We start from the raw sequence: 16,308 nt of genomic DNA, 5'->3' as shown, positions 1-16,308 counted from the left end.
ACTTGTGGCACCTTAGAGACTAACCAATTTATTTGAGCATGAGCTTTCGTGAGCTACAGCTCAGGATGAATGGAATTGATGGGCTGTAAATGAAAAGACAGGAAATAACTGATTTGGAGATGTGTGAAACAGACTGCTTTCCCAATCACTTTTTGAAATTCACTAAGCTTTGGAAGAAAGAACAAAAAATAGTACACCCGTCATTGCCTGAAACCTGTAAATAGGGACATTTGGGGAGGCAGGGGAATGCATCTTAATTTCTTTGGCATGAGACTGCTCTTTAAACTGAATGAGTGGAATATAGATGTTATGCTTTATTAAAGAAAGGGGTCGGGGGAGGGTCAGTTGTTCAAGGATGCCTTCAGTCAAGGTATGCCAGATTTATAACAATCTACCTGACAGTGGAATTTTACCCTAGGTGTAAATTCCACATAACCCCTCCACCTTACTCCTGCTAGTTTTAATCTTAATGTTTTCCAGATTGTTAAATTATTTCAGTAGTGCTTCCTAGATTTGTTTGCAGAATGACAATACACATGTTTGAGAACACCTACAACTACATCATTTCATTAAACCATCTAGAATGCTGAAAATTTTCACACTGTTTAATTTAGATTTATATCCTAAGTTTTTATTGTTGAAGCTGGTTCAGATCTTCATTTTCTAAAATGCTTGTATTACCTCTGCAAAATAGTTCTTTCAGCCCTGGATTCTGAACATTGATTTTGTTTGCATAGAAAATGAAATTAATCTCAATATCTGTTTGCCAAATCTGGCTTTGCACAAAATGTTCTCAGTGAAAATAAAAGACGTGCTTTTGAATATGAACTTTTACTTCAGAAAAAATAAAGTAATACTTTGTAGGTCTCTGAACGAATGACTCAGATGTTTTTACACAGGTGTGAAAAAGTGTCAATTATTAGGATTTGTGCAAATTAAAACTGTAGACCAGTTTATAAAACCTATATAACTAATTTAATCGACTTGTTAATGGGCAATACAAATCTGAAATGGACACTAGTTTCTACAACTTTACTTGCTTAAAAAATTGACATACATTAGGTTTAAAACCGCATCAGCCTTTAAACTGTGTTTGAAAAAAAATTACACCTTGATTATACATGCATAAATTAGAGAATGGCATCCTACCCTGACAAATTCTAAGATAGATACAGGTTTCAGAGTAGCAGCTGTGTTAGTCTGTATCCACAAAAAGAAAAGGAGTATGTGTGGCACCTTAGAGACTAACAAATTTATTTGAGCATAAGCTTTCGTGAGCTACAGCTCACTTCATCGGAATGCATCCAATGAAGTGAGCTGTAGCTCACGAAAGCTTATGTTCAAATAAATTCGTTAGTCTCTAAGGTGCCACAAGTACTCCTTTTCTTTTTGAAGATAGATACTCACTCACTCACTCACTCACTCACTCACTCTCCCATTGACTTCAACAGGATTAATGCATATATGCCTGAGGGGAGAATTTAGCCCATTACCACTAGTTTATAATCCATTTTTCATTCAGTGTTTATTCTAATGTACTTTCTTATTAACGGGATGGCCTTTGCTTGCAACAACCAAGCTAGTCCTGCCCTTGTCTTCTCTAGTGTTTGATCATTTGGATGGACAAGATTTTATATGCCTTTTCTCATGTAATGTGACCTCAGGTTAACTGTTGGCAATGCTTATAGTAGATCTGTCAGTTGCATTTTCCCTCAAGGAATTGCTACCTTGCAGTTTATTGCTTAGTAAGGTGTATGGTGGGATACAGTAAAACTTGAAAAGCAGTAACTGCAAATAACAATGTTAAAGAATGTTAGATTTCTTAAAATTGTGATTTTTCTTTCAGAATCAACTTTCCTCTACAAATAAAATATCTTCCTAATGAAACAATATTGACATTAAAACTATTTGGAGTAAACTGTGTATCTAAAAATACAGAAATACTGGCTTGGACGTGTTCCCCCTTGTATCAAAAACAGTAAGTACATTTTTGTATGATAGGGGTTTTTTAAATAGTGTTCTTTAATTAAGTGCTATACTCTGCATGAAAGGGAGGCCTGGAAGGAATATACAAACAAATGAACACAAATTTGAGCAGCTAAACAGAACTTTATTGCAATAAGGTATGAAACAGTCACTTTCAATAATTGTTCCTCCTTTCCATACAGAGCTCTTTCAAGTCCTGATTTTCCTGAACCCCTTTGGATTGGGCTTCTCTGACTGTCCACCAGGTTACCCTAGAAAATTCCCCAGTCATGTTGAAGGGCCTTGTTACCTTCCCATACCCTCACTAAACTACCCTCTCGTTCAGACTACTTTTTTTCTGGGTCTGCTTTCCTGTTTCCTTGCCCCCGACCCTTTCCACACACTCACTTCTCATACTTCCCAGAAAGGTGCTGCTAGTTGGGACTACACTGAACAGTTTCTCTGTTCCCTCCCCATAGTTTAGAAACTTCCCTCATATTTTAACTTTCCCTTTTTCCCCAACACTCAGTTTAACATTATTTTAGAGCTGCTTGTAGGTTATGAATTCCTCTGTAACTCTAAAGAAATACCTAGGGTGAAATATTCAAAAGTGACTAAGTTGCATTTTATCTTTGACTTGGGCTAAGGCCGGATTTTTAACTATTTTTATACTCATAGACTTTAAGGCCAGAAGGGACCATCATGATCATCTAGTCCAGGGGTTTGCAAACTGGGGGTCTTGACCCCTCAGGGAATCACGAGGCTATTACCTGGGGAGGGGGGGTTGAGAGCTGTCAGCCTCCACCCCAAACGCCGCTTTGTCTCCAGCATTTATAATGCTGTTAAATATATAAAAATGTGTTTTTAATTTATAAAGGGGGTTGCACTCAGAGGCTTAGAATGTGAAAGGGGTCACCAGTAAAAAAGTTTTGAGAACCACTGATCTAGTCTGAGCTCCTGCACTTTGCAGGCCATAGAATCTCACCCACCCACTCCTATAATAGACCCCTAATCTCTAGTTGAGTTACTGAAGTCCTCAAACCATGGGTGCAGTATTGTAAACCCCACTCTCACACACAATAACCTTGTGACTCCTCCACAGCTCCTTTTTGGGTCAGAACCCCTACAATTACAACATCGTGAAATTTCAAATTTAAATAGCTGAAATCAGAAAATTTACTATTTTTAAAATCCTATGACTTTGAAATTAACTGAAATGGACCATGAATTTGGTCAGGCCCCACCAGTATACATAAGTAAGAAAATACAAGAATACTTCCCATTACAGCTATTTCAGTATTTTATAGGTCCTAGCTCAAATGACCCATCAAAGGAGAAATTAAAGCTCGGTGTAAGAGAAGGAATACTTTAGAATCTGTGTGTTCTACATTCACAGATCTGTTAGCTATGTCATTCACAATTAAGAGAAACTACTAGAATAGAGAAGCATAGGTGCTTTCCCTCCTCTAGCCAACCACAGCTCCACAAAATTGGTTACTTACCATGATTTGAATTGATAGACCAATTTAAAAACAAAAGCACCCCTGAAATTCAGCCACAAAAGTGAAACTTGAAAATATCTAAACACTCAGTCAGTCTGCTTTACTATTCCATTAGAGCCATACCTGAATATTTTGGAGTTGGAACAAAATACAGTCTCTGAAACGTGAAATACCTACAAAGTAACAGAAATAAGATTTTGGGGAATTCTGCCACTTTGACACAGATGATTCTGACAAAGGAATCTGATTGGCTAATCGGAAGGGTTCCAGTCCAGGAAATTAAGGGACAATAACTGCAGTGTGTGGAGCTCCTCCTTCTTACTATTTTTCTCCATTCAAAACATCAATCATTTAATCTTTAATTTTTGTTCACAAATTTTATGCAGAAAATTTTAACAGTCCTGTAATACAGAAATGATAAGCAAGAATAGTGATAAACTCTGGGCTAAATTCTACTCTCATCTTCACCGATGTGACTCTACAGTGACGCTAATGATTTCAGTGGAATAATTTTTGACTCACAGTGGTGTAAATGAGAACTTAGACAGAAACACACACTAGTGATGCATTGTCCCAGGTTACTGGGAGTGTCTCATATGAATGCAATGAGACTAGATATTAAAGAATTCTAATGAACGTTTCATGGTATTGCTACAGTGCAAAATTAAGATTGTCTGGGTGCCCTGACCGTGCATTTCTATACCTTAACATGTTTGGATTTCTTTTTATGTTTAATGTCAACTATGAATTTCTTGGATTTATAATAGATTCTTTGGGGATAATTGCAGTATTTCTGTCACATATTTTATCTTTAACCATTGATATGTCCTTTCAACCTAACTCCATTTTAACATAGTTTTCATCTGGAAATATAAATAATAAAACTGCTAATCATGGCCCCTGACTTTTCTAACCAATAACCCTAATATTCATGCTGCTTGCCCTTATATGCCAACTGGTCGTATATAGAATGTAATTACCAAAAGGGACCTACATGGTGGAGTTTAGCAGGAGCACTTGTTAAACTCGAGAAGCTGTTCAGTAAGTATTGTATTTGCAATGACAGTGCCAAGTCTCTTCCTTGCACATCAGGAAAATCTGTTTGTCTCTTGGGCTAAATAGTTTAGAGTTCCAAACCTAATTAAGACATCAGAAATCCATCATTTTGGGCAATTTCGGAGAGGTAATGTCTCCCACAGTGCTCATTGCTCTGAGTTCACCGCTTCTAACAACACAGCTTATTTTGAAGTTGTATTTCCAAATCAGAGAGAGCAGGCAACATAATTTTCTTTTGCTGGTCTCAGCAAGCGAAGTCCCCATGTGACTTCAGGGCACAAGGTTGAACTTGTAACTTAATGTGGCTTGAGCTGTCCTTAAACCTCTGTCTTGTCTTGTAACGTAATGAGCCTGGGACTTTACTTTAGCTCCTGTTATAAACAAGAGTAGGAAATCTGTGTAGTTGAAGGTGTTCTCACTTGTCATTGGTCTGTGGAAATAAATAAATAGTATTAGAGATATAGCACAGTTTGTTCACAATCCATATTTTATTGTTAAAGGAACTTTGTCATACAGATAGTGAGACAATAGAGAGACCATGTTAGTGAAGTTGTTGGCCCTTTTCTTTTCAGAATCATCCCATCACGCTATAGCACCTGCTCTTCCTGCCAGTTGCATCACTCTTCTGTGCATAAAGAAATGCCCAGTTATTGCCATCCTGTCTCCAGACTTGGTTCTAGAGACCTGCAATCCATGTTACTGCACCATAATTCTGTGGGGGCTCCAGTGGAAACTGGGCTTTAAATGATGTGTAGTTTCTGTATTCTTGTGGAGCCCTCTTCCCCTGGTTACAGGGTGTCTCATATGACTTTAGGCTTGTCCTTCTTTAAAGAGTTTGACTTAGTGATGTAAACACACTGATTCAGTGCAACCAGATAAAGTAATACAGTAATTTGTGTCATTCATTTGTGTGTGTGTGTGTGTACACACACGAATGAATGAATGAATGACACAAATTACCGTAATACTTTATTTGGTTGCACTGAATCAGTGTGTTTATATCACTAAGTTTATATATAGTGTGCATGTGTGTCATAAGTACTACATATTTATCCAACCACATATACTGGTTCCTTTTTTTCCAATTCTACACTATTCAAGCAGCCTTGCTGCTCTATGTATTTTAATCACTATCTCCTGATCAAACATAAATATCTCCTCCTCTGCTTTCTCTCTACTTTATGCTTCTGTTATTCTGCTTTGTGTTCCTCCTACCTTGCTGACCAGTTCTTTAGCTTCTCATTTGGTACCATATCATCCTTTCTTACCTCCCATTCTTCTCCCCAACACACCCACATCTGGCAAAATTCACTATTTGCTCTACAGATAAGTCAGGACCAGAAAGTTCTGATTTAGATTCCAATCTTAGCTCCACAGGCCCATCTCCGTTCTTTCCTTGATCCACTCTTCTCCTTCCGTACTCTCTCTGGGTGATTTTGATTGACTCCCATGGTTTTAACTACCTCTTATAAGCAGGTGATTCCTAGATATTTAACCTTGAACTCTGCCTTCTTTACAATGTCACATCTTCCACTGTGTCTGAGAAATCTTCTTCTGGATGCCCCATGCTATCTCATAATCAGCCATTCCAAATCAAAACTACTACGTTTCTTCTCTGTGGGCTGGTCATGTTTTGTAATCTCCCCTTCTTTTATCCCTTCGCTGGCTTCCTGGCTTCTTACTCCATCAAATTCAAGCTCCTTGTCCCTTCCTTCAGCACCAGGTATAAATTTGCCCTCCTTATTCTGCTCTTACTTCCTCCTGTTCACCTTCATGTTGCTCTCAGTTTTCTCCTTACTGCTCTATCTTCTGATTTCCTCTGCTGCCCCCGGCATTTAAAACAGTCCTCTAGCTCTCATTCGTCAGGCTCCTGCATGCTCATTCTTCAAAAAGTCTCCTTAAAAAAACATTTTTTTATCAAATCTTTCCTACCTTGTTGCCCCATCCTCGTTTGCCCTGACAGTTGCCCCGTTCTTGCCTTATCTCTCTCAGAGGTTTCCAGGTCAGGAACCACAGCTCTATGGATTTTTTTAAAGTACCACATACATTTGTAGTGCAATATAAATGATTAGTAATAATAAAAGGGGGTGAGGTTAGTTTAGCCTCCATGTCCATTCAACCCTTGGCTGCTCAGCTGAGACTGCTAAGAATAGTACCAATGAACGCTGATTATGGTGAGTTGTTGTGATCTGAACACCTGCCCTCTAGGAAACAGCTGAAGAGCAGCAACTCATTTCATAAAGTTCACCCAAATAAACATCAGCTGAAACACTTTTCAGTCACTATTGATCTGGTTCAAATTCAAACTAGTGGCCTAAAGGTGAACGGCTTCATATTTCATGACTAGTTTCCCCCAATATCTTGTTCACATCAGTATTCTTTGTTCCCCATACAACTACAGCTGCAACACAAACTTTTGAAAATCACTTGTCTTTGATCCTCCTGAATTTTGCTCTCTCAGTGAAATAGTGTTTGCACTAACAACACCAATATCTTCAGAAGTAAAAAACAAACTGTACTTTTACTCTGAATGGTGGCTGCAAAGATGATATTGCAGGGTTCTCATGTTTCTTGTCTCAATGACTCTAAAGCAATTTAGTTCAGTTTGCAATTCAGCATATTCCTTTTTTGTCAGTGCTGCAAACTCATGCTGGGATCAGAAAACCCACCTGTGTTCTTATATCCTCACCACTGCTAAAGATTCTGTGTTCTGAACTCATTTATCCATTTTGTTGATGCTCTAGTAGGCAGAAAGGAATTTAGTTCATTCTCCCACAGCTGTATTGATTGTGCAGTGCTACACAGTAGTAAAAAATTGCCTGTCACTAAAAATAATTATTTAGGAATAGAAAAAATGTTGAATGTGCCCTTTTATACATAATTTTGATTTCTGATCTTAACCCGACCAGCCGTCAAGATATGAGTAAATTAAAAGGCAAAACAGATACACTGTATCTTAATCCAAGTGAGCGGATTCATTATGATTAGGACTTGTACCTATGTCTTTCCAAATGTATTCAAGCACTGTTGAATGAATTATATTGACCTGCAATTTTCTTATATGAAGACAGTGTGCATGCATGTTTCTGATCAGACTTTTGTTTGTGAATGTAGTGCTCAGACAAGTGCTAGAGGCTATACTCTTCTCTTTATCCACTGAACAGATAGTGCAAGCTTCCCCACTTGATTTCCTTCCTCCTAGAGCAGGGGTCTCAGACATGCGGCCTGCGGCCCTCCAAGCAGCCCGCCCCCGGCCTACCTCCAGGGTTGGAATGGGGGCAGGGAAGGGGTGGAAAGAGGCAGGGCAGGGCCTCATGGAAGAGATGGAGTGGGGGGACGGGGCCAGGAGCAGCAAGGTGTGGTGTTAGTGATGCGGCCCTCTGGCCAAGGCACTAGTCCTTATGTGGCCCTCGTGGTCATTTGAGTTTGAGATCCCTGTCCTAGAGGGACCATTTCTATGGGTGCTTCAGTCTCATACCCCTTGAGTCCTCCAAACTGATACTACTAAATCATGATGGTCTAGTCTAGCCTCCTGTGTAACATGTGTCATAAAACTTCCCCAAAGTAATTCCTAGAGAGCATACCATGTTTAAAAATTGTCAGTGATGGAGAATCCACCATGACCGTTGGTAAATTGTTCCGGTGATTTAATTACTCTCACTATTAAAAATGTGTGCCTTTTTTCCAGTCTGAATTTTTCTAGTTTGAACGTCCAGTTGTTGAATTGTGTTACACTCCTTTCTGATAGATTGGAGAGCCCGTTATTAAATATTTGTTACTCATGTAGATACTTTTTTCCTGAGCCATTGGTTTCAATGTTTCTGATATAATTTCAATCAAGCCTGTCTGGTTTATCTCCGGTACTAATGCAGTATTTTATCTACATATATTGATATTTGCAGAAAGTTCAATCATGGAACCATGCTGCTTAGCATGGCATTGCACAGTGAGCCTGCAACAACGATGATAGCGCCGGGTATTTGTGACACTAGCCTGCCAGCACTAGTAACACTGCAGGTAAGGACTGCTTTTTGAGAAAGCAAAGCAAGGACATTTTATCAAACAACTTGCAGTAAATGATTGATTACGTGGTTCTTCCTGATCCCACAGTTTAGAAATCACAAGAGACCTCTGCTTGTATGCTATCAGCCTTTTTAATTGTGGGGGAGTAAAATTCTACATAACAGCAATTATACACCATACTCACTAAATCAGATGCAGGCTGTGGGTTTAAGGCACTGAGTAGATTACTTTTTCTTCTATGACACAAATTGCTGACCTGGTACCTGACTCTCAGCTCCGTTTTTATCCCACTTGTATCCCGTGTACCACTGAATTATCTGCCATTATACACATTGCAGGCAGCTAACAATTATCTGAGTCTGCAGAAATGTCTGTGGGGAAGGAGCTACAAAGTGCATCTGTATTTATATCACTCTTAATCCATGACCAAATGCCAGGCTGCCATTGATGTCACTGTGAGCTCTGCGTGTAGACCAAGGGCAGTATCTGGCCTCCAAATATTGAAAAGACATTTTGTCTGTCCCCAGTGTTGTCCTGTTCCCAGATTGAACTGGTCATTTTAAAGGCACAGCCAATTGCTTTTCATATTCAAAAACCAAATGATCATTATTAGCAAATGAAGCACAAAGGCAAGCAATGTCAATAAATGAGGCTGGGCTAAAAATGCCCTATTTTTTAGCAAGTTTCTAGTTGGAATAATACAGTCAAAGAGGGCTCCTTAAAATAGCTTTCTCTGTATTAATAATAAAAGGAAGGTGAGGCAGTAGAGGGCTGCTAATTTAAAATCTGTCTTTCAGCTCTAAGAAACAGCAGAGAAGAATCTCCCACTCCCGTCCCCTCCCTTCCCATACTCAGATATGCCTGTAAATATGACAGTTGGAGACACTGTGAAAATACAGGAAAAGCTGCCTTAAAAAACCCCAGCTCTTTTGATGTGACTGCTGTGTGCTATAATTCCTAGGAGTACTGTATTCTGGGAACCAGTTTGTTGGTCGTGTTTTTTTGGTTAATGGTTTGTGAGATTGAGTATGTACATATATATTGGTTAGAGAGGCTGCTTTTCTGGTCCTGCTGTGAATGTCTCTTAATACATTATAATGTAAATTCTATGATACGCAAATTGAACTGGATTAAAAAACTGAATTTTCATCTAACCTGCCACTCAAACCTAAAACACGTTTGAGCTTTGAAAAAGTTTGGTTAGCAGCTTTCCCCCCATTTTATTACATTACTTAATGAAACTTTGCACTTCCCAGACCAAGCTGGAAGTGAAAATGATGAAAACTCATGAGAGGCTGTTCTTGTGCCTTTAACAGGCCAGTCAGAAACAAGAAATTACCAAAAACAGCCTGCTTTACTGTATTTTCCAGCCTACTCTTGCAAAACCAAGAACTTAGAGCCATAACAAAACTTGGGGATGCTGTTGATTCAAATTGAAAAGAACCTTAAAAAAACCCACATTTTTGAGTTTTTTCCCATAATTCGATGAAGCTAAAAATGGGCCTGTGCCAACCCCTGTCTCCTTACCTCAGTATGAAGACCTCCCAACTTTGGGGAAATTAATATCCAGATCTGAACTTTGCAGCTTGGTCCCTGTCTTTTACAATCCAAATCAATATGCAGACTCTGAACCCCTCCTCCCCCACACTGTTCTGGAGAAGTACTGATCTGGGTTGAAACTTTGAAGCTCAGGCCCATCTCTAGTTAAAAGTAGGGAGGGAGAAGCCTTTAACCTGGAGTCCCATGCAGACCTAATGAGGTTGAGATACAATGGCAAAATCCTGGCTCCATTAAATTTAGAGGCAAAACTCTTCTTGACTTCAATGGGGCCAGGATCGTCACCCAATAGTTCTGAGTAAAATTCATTCATACAATAAACACTCCTTTTGCAATTATCCTGTCTCCCTTTCCCCCTTTTTTTTCACATTTTCTCTACATATTTAGGATGCCATTCACTAACAATCATACTCAGATATCTGAGAACCCTTTTATGCAAATTTCTACACAAGACATCACCATTTTTTTTTTTAGATTGACTTTCCAGAAACTAATTTGGAGTTTATTAAACCTGAGCCTGAAGAAAAAAGAGATGACCTTGAAGAGCCAGCTAAAGAGTGCTTGAAGCATATAGCAAGACTTTCACAGAAACATTCTCTCTTGCTGTAAGTGCATCCAAGTCTTCCTGCTTACATCTGGTATGCTGTGCATAACGCCATCAATCACTCTTAAATGTGTTCAATTCTTGAAAAGCTAAATTTCCCACCTGATTTCATTCATTTGATGAAGTAATACTTCTAGACGAGAGGAAAAGGTGGCAATGAAGCTAAAACAAGTCCCAGAAGGTGACAATGCCTTTCTGTAGCTTAGAACACTTTGTCTCTATTCTGTTATCTTTTCTGGCTATCTTGGCACTAGAAGCAAACTGCTGATTTGAAGCACAAATATTTGTCTCGAGCTATATAATTTTCAATAATAATAGTATTAGCAATTTTAAAAATTGGGCTGGATTAAAAACCAGATTAATTCCAGTTCTGCTGTTTCTCGTTGGAGTCTGTTTTTGAAGTTTTTTTGTTGTAATATTGCGACTTTTAGGTCTGTAATTGAGTGTCTGGGAAGGCTGAAGTGATCTCCAACTGGTTTTTGAATGTTGTAATTCTTGATGTCTGATTTGTGTCCATTTATTCTTTTGCATAGAGACTGTCCGGTTTGGCCAATGTACATGGCAGAGGGGCATTGCTGGCACATGATGGCATATATCACATTGGTGGATGTGCAGGTGAAAGAGCCTCTGATAGTGTGGCTGATGTGATTAGGTCCTATAATGGTGTCCCTTGAATAGATATGTGGACACAGTTGGCAACGGGCTTTGTTGCAAGGATAGCTTCCTGGGTTAGTGTTTTTGTTGTGTGGTTCCTGGTGAGTATTTGCTTCAGACTGGGGGGCTGTCTGTAAGCGAGGACTGGCCTGTCTCCCAAGATCTGTGAGAGTGAGGGATCGTCCTTCAGGATAGGTTGTAGATCCTTGATGAGGAATCAGAAGGGTCATTTTAAATGGTCCATTTCTCCCTCTCTTTCTCTTTCATGCACACATCTTATAGCTTCATTTGTATTTTTTTTTAAACCTGTATTCCTTTTTTAAAAGCTTTAACTGTTTTTCTCTTTTGGTTCCATTAATAAAAGTTCAAAGTTGTTGTTTTTTTACGGTGGTTGTTGCAATCAGAGTAAGCCAGACTACACTTAACTGCTTAATGTTATAATAATGAAGAAGGGTTTGTTAACATCTTATCTCTTGTTGGGCCCAAGAAATCTCCTTGTCAGCACAACAATCCTCGGATGCTATATATGTGCAAAGTATTATTGTCACCTAGAGTGAACATCTTTTTAGACATAAACTTTTACTATGACAGATAAACCTAAAACCTTTACCCTGATCAAATCTTTAAAGACAGCCGTTAAACAAGACAGTAACTCAGCAAAACAAGATAGGAAAGAGAAGACTGCCCCGTCACTGTAGAGGAATGGGGTAGATACAAGAAAGCATTGGTCTTTTATCTAACCATTTTTAATCTTTAGCTGATTTAATCTGAACAGACTGTCATGTTCAGGAGATGCTGTTGGGAAAGTAGAAAATCTCTAACGTCAACATGCAAGAGGTGTCCTCTAATTGCAATGTCTCACTGAATGCTGTTGGAGTGTAAAGGAACACATGACTGACCATCAAAAAGTTAAAGCTTTATCTCCTCTGCAGTGTGTGGCACACACACACACCCTCCATACAAACACAAGGATTGCTGGCTGCTGCTATTGTGAGCACTCTGTGAATTGTTGAGCTACACAAAGGAGATCATGGATCATGCTGCCACTATTTGTATCTAAAGTTTAAAATATATTTTGTTTATTATAAAAAGAAAAGGAGTACTTGTGGCACCTTAGAGACTAACCAATTTATTTGAGCATAAGCTTTCGTGAGCTACAGCTCACTTCATCGGATGCATACTGTGGAAAGTGTAGAAGATCTTTTTATATACACACAAAGCATGAAAAAATACCTCCTCCCACCCCACTCTCCTGCTGGTAATAGCTTATCTAAAGTGATCACTCTCCTTACAATGTGTATGATAATCAAGGTGGGCCATTTCCAGCACAAATCCAGGGTTTAACAAGAACCTCTGAGGAGGGGAGGGGGGTAGGAAAAAACAAGAGGAAATAGGTTAGCTTGCATAATGACTTAGCCACTCCCAGTCTCTATTCAAGCCTAAGTTAATTGTATCTTATTCAATTTGCAAATGAATTCCAATTCAACAGTTTCTCACTGGAGTCTGGATTTGAAGTTTTTTTGTTGTAATATCGCAACTTTCATGTCTGTAATCGCGTGACCAGAGAGATTGAAGTGTTCTCCGACTGGTTTATGAATGTTATAATTCTTGACATCTGATTTGTGTCCATTTAGTCTTTTACGTAGAGACTGTCCAGTTTGACCAATGTACATGGCAGAGGGGCATTGCTGGCACATGATGGCATATATCACATTGGTGGATGTGCAGGTGAACGAGCCTCTGATAGTGTGGCTGATGTTATTAGGCCATGTGATGATGTCCCCTGAATAGATATGTGGGCACAGTTGGCAACGGCCTTTGTTGCAAGGATAGGTTCCTGGGTTAGTGGTTCTGTTGTGTGGTATGTGCTTGCTGGTGAGTATTTGCTTCAGGTTCGGGGGCTGTCTGTAGGCAAGGACTGGCCTGTCTCCCTAGATTTGTGGTCAGGGTGAAAGCTAGAGGCATGTAGGTAGGAATAGCGGTCAGTAGGTTTCCGGTATAGGGTGGTGATTATGTGACCATCATTTATTAGCACTGTAGTGTCCAGGAAGTGGATCTCTTGTGTGGACTGGACCAGGCTGAGGTTGATGGTGGGATGGAAATTGTTGAAATCATGGTGGAATTCCTCAAGGGCTCCTTTTCCATGGGTCCAGATGATGAAGATGTCATCAATATAGCGCAAGTAGAGTAGGGGCATTAGGGGACGAGAGCTGAGGAAGCGTTGTTCTAAGTCAGCCATAAAAATGTTGGCATATTGTGGGGCCATGCGGGTACCCATAGCAGTGCCGCTGATCTGATCCTACCTACATGCCTCCAGCTTTCACCCTGACCACACCTCACGATCCATCGTCTACAGCCAAGCTCTGCGATACAACCGCATTTGCTCCAACCCCTCAGACAGAGACAAACACCTACAAGATCTCTATCAAGCATTCTTACAACTACAATACCCACCTGCGGAAGTGAAGAAACTGATTGATAGAGCCAGAAGAGTTCCCAGAAGTCACCTACTACGGGACAGGCCTAACAAAGAAAATAACAGAACGCCACTAGCCGTCACCTTCAGCCCCCAACTAAAACTCCTCCAACACATTATTAAGGATCTACAACCTATCCTGAAGGATGACCCAACACTCTCACAAATCTAAGGAGACAGGCCAGTCCTTGCCTACAGACAGCCCCCCAACCTGAAGCAAATACTCACCAGCAACCACATACCACACAACAGAACCACTAACCCAGGAACCTAACCTTGCAACAAAGCCTGTTGCCAACTGTGCCCACATATCTATTCAGGGGACACCATCACAGGGCCTAATAACATCAGCCACACTATCAGAGGCTCGTTCACCTGCACATCCACCAATGTGATATATGCCATCATGTGCCAGCAATGCCCCTCTGCCATGTACATTGGTCAAACTGGACAGTCTCTACGTAAAAGACTAAATGGACACAAATCAGATGTCAAGAATTATAACATTCATAAACCAGTCGGAGAACACTTCAATCTCTCTGGTCACGCGATTACAGACATGAAAGTTGCGATATTACAACAAAAAAACTTCAAATCCAGACTCCAGTGAGAAACTGTTGAATTGGAATTCATTTGCAAATTGAATAAGATACAATTAACTTAGGCTTGAATAGAGACTGGGAGTGGCTAAGTCATTATGCAAGCTAACCTATTTCCTCTTGTTTTTTCCTACCCCCCTCCCCTCCTCAGAGGTTCTTGTTAAACCCTGGATTTGTGCTGGAAATGGCCCACCTTGATTATCATACACATTGTAAGGAGAGTGATCACTTTAGATAAGCTATTACCAGCAGGAGAGTGGGGTGGGAGGAGGTATTTTTTCATGCTTTGTGTGTATATAAAAAGATCTTCTACACTTTCCACAGTATGCATCCGATGAAGTGAGCTGTAGCTCACGAAAGCTTATGCTCAAATAAATTGGTTAGTCTCTAAGGTGCCACAAGTACTCCTTTTCTTTTTGCAAATACAGACTAACACGGCTGTTACTCTGAAACCTTTGTTTATTATAGTAATTTGCTTAAAACTACTACTACTAGAAAATGACACTAGGTAAAATGTCTCTTATGTGGCCCCTGTCACTATCATATCTGAACAGCTCACACAATTATGAATTTATTCTCCTCACATCCCTCTGAGCCAAGGAAAGCAAATTGTCTTTCCTCGCAACACTGTACCTCATGTTTATTGTTTGTACTGCCAATACCCATTCCAAATGCTTGGCAAATTCAAAATTGATTGAAGGAAACCTTTTTTCACATAACACACAATTAATCTGTGGAACCCATTGCCATGAGATATTACCAAAGCCAAAAACTTAGCAGGATTCAGAAAGGGATAAACTATTTATTTGGCCTAAGACAAAGTTGGTGTTATAGCAGATCATGGGGGGAAGTGTTTAGAAGTGGATGCAAGCATTCACGTTTCAGAGCTTGATTCAACTTCCAACTATTGGGAGTTAGGAGAAAATTTTCCTGAAGGCAGGTTATCCCATTACTACCCACAGCAGGGATTTTTGAAGCTTCCTCTGATGCTGGTTACTGTCCAGGATGGGATGTTGGACAAGATAGATAGGTCTGATCTAGTGTGGCAACTCCTATGTTCTTTCAGAGCCTTAATGATATTTATAATGTTAATTCTGAATTTTGTCTATTTGTAATTTATTGTACATTTTTAAGGCTTGTTTTAAGTGCTTGAGTTTCAGCTAGGATTGCCTGTTTACATTAGCAATTTTATCTTGATGAAGTTTTTGTTTGTTTCTTTGTTTGTGATGATACCAAACCCTAAGATTTAATGAGGCTATTTGTTTTATGGACCAAGAAAATGCATATGAATTGTTGGCGCATTTAAGGACATATGGTACATATTAACCTGATGTTCTTTTCATTGGCTTACTGATTTTTGCAATATTGGGGGATGCCAAGGCATTTTATTAATATGACATTCGCCCTCTCTGTGGGGTAGGTGGCACTACACCCATTCTGCAGATGAGTAAAGTGAGGCATAGCAGGCCAGACTGGTTTTTTGAAAGAGGTTTGCCTGACAAGTTTGCTATTTTCCAGGATAATGAAAAGCATATTCCATTCTATATGATAGATTCATTCAGTTTCTAGTAACAAGTGATCAGTCAGATACTTAGTACTTATACCTCTTTGCACACCCTGTGCAAGGACCAAGAACAATCATGGGGTGTGTGTGTGAGAAAGAGAGAGAGAGAACACATCGCCTTTTTAAAAGTCTCGTATCCTAGAATGTATATGAATGCTGTCACCTGAGTTGATCGGTGGTGGAGAGCGGAGGAGTGAAAGTTGACTACCTGTGTTATAATCAGTAGTTGTCACCACAGTTAATTAGAGATGCTATAGAATAGGCAGTGGACATCACAGTAATTTCTCTGGCCAAAACTGCACACACTA

The 16,308-nt window shown here is 39.6% G+C and overlaps 1 protein-coding gene across 1 annotated transcript in view; it reads left to right on the top strand.

Annotated features, from left to right (window-relative positions):
- The window catches only part of PIK3C2G (phosphatidylinositol-4-phosphate 3-kinase catalytic subunit type 2 gamma), a 278,348-nt gene that overhangs the window by 73,374 nt on the left and 188,666 nt on the right, over window positions 1-16,308 (top strand). Inside the window, exons 12-14 of the mRNA XM_073335036.1 lie at window positions 1,847-1,978; window positions 8,426-8,540; window positions 10,578-10,708. Of these exons, the coding sequence (XP_073191137.1) occupies window positions 1,847-1,978; window positions 8,426-8,540; window positions 10,578-10,708 (378 nt within the window). The remainder of the gene's footprint in view (window positions 1-1,846; window positions 1,979-8,425; window positions 8,541-10,577; window positions 10,709-16,308) is intronic.

Source organism: Lepidochelys kempii, chromosome 1 (assembly GCF_965140265.1).
Source record: "Lepidochelys kempii isolate rLepKem1 chromosome 1, rLepKem1.hap2, whole genome shotgun sequence".
NCBI classification, from domain to species: domain Eukaryota; kingdom Metazoa; phylum Chordata; order Testudines; family Cheloniidae; genus Lepidochelys; species Lepidochelys kempii.
This window is presented reverse-complemented; position numbering and strand designations above follow the sequence as displayed.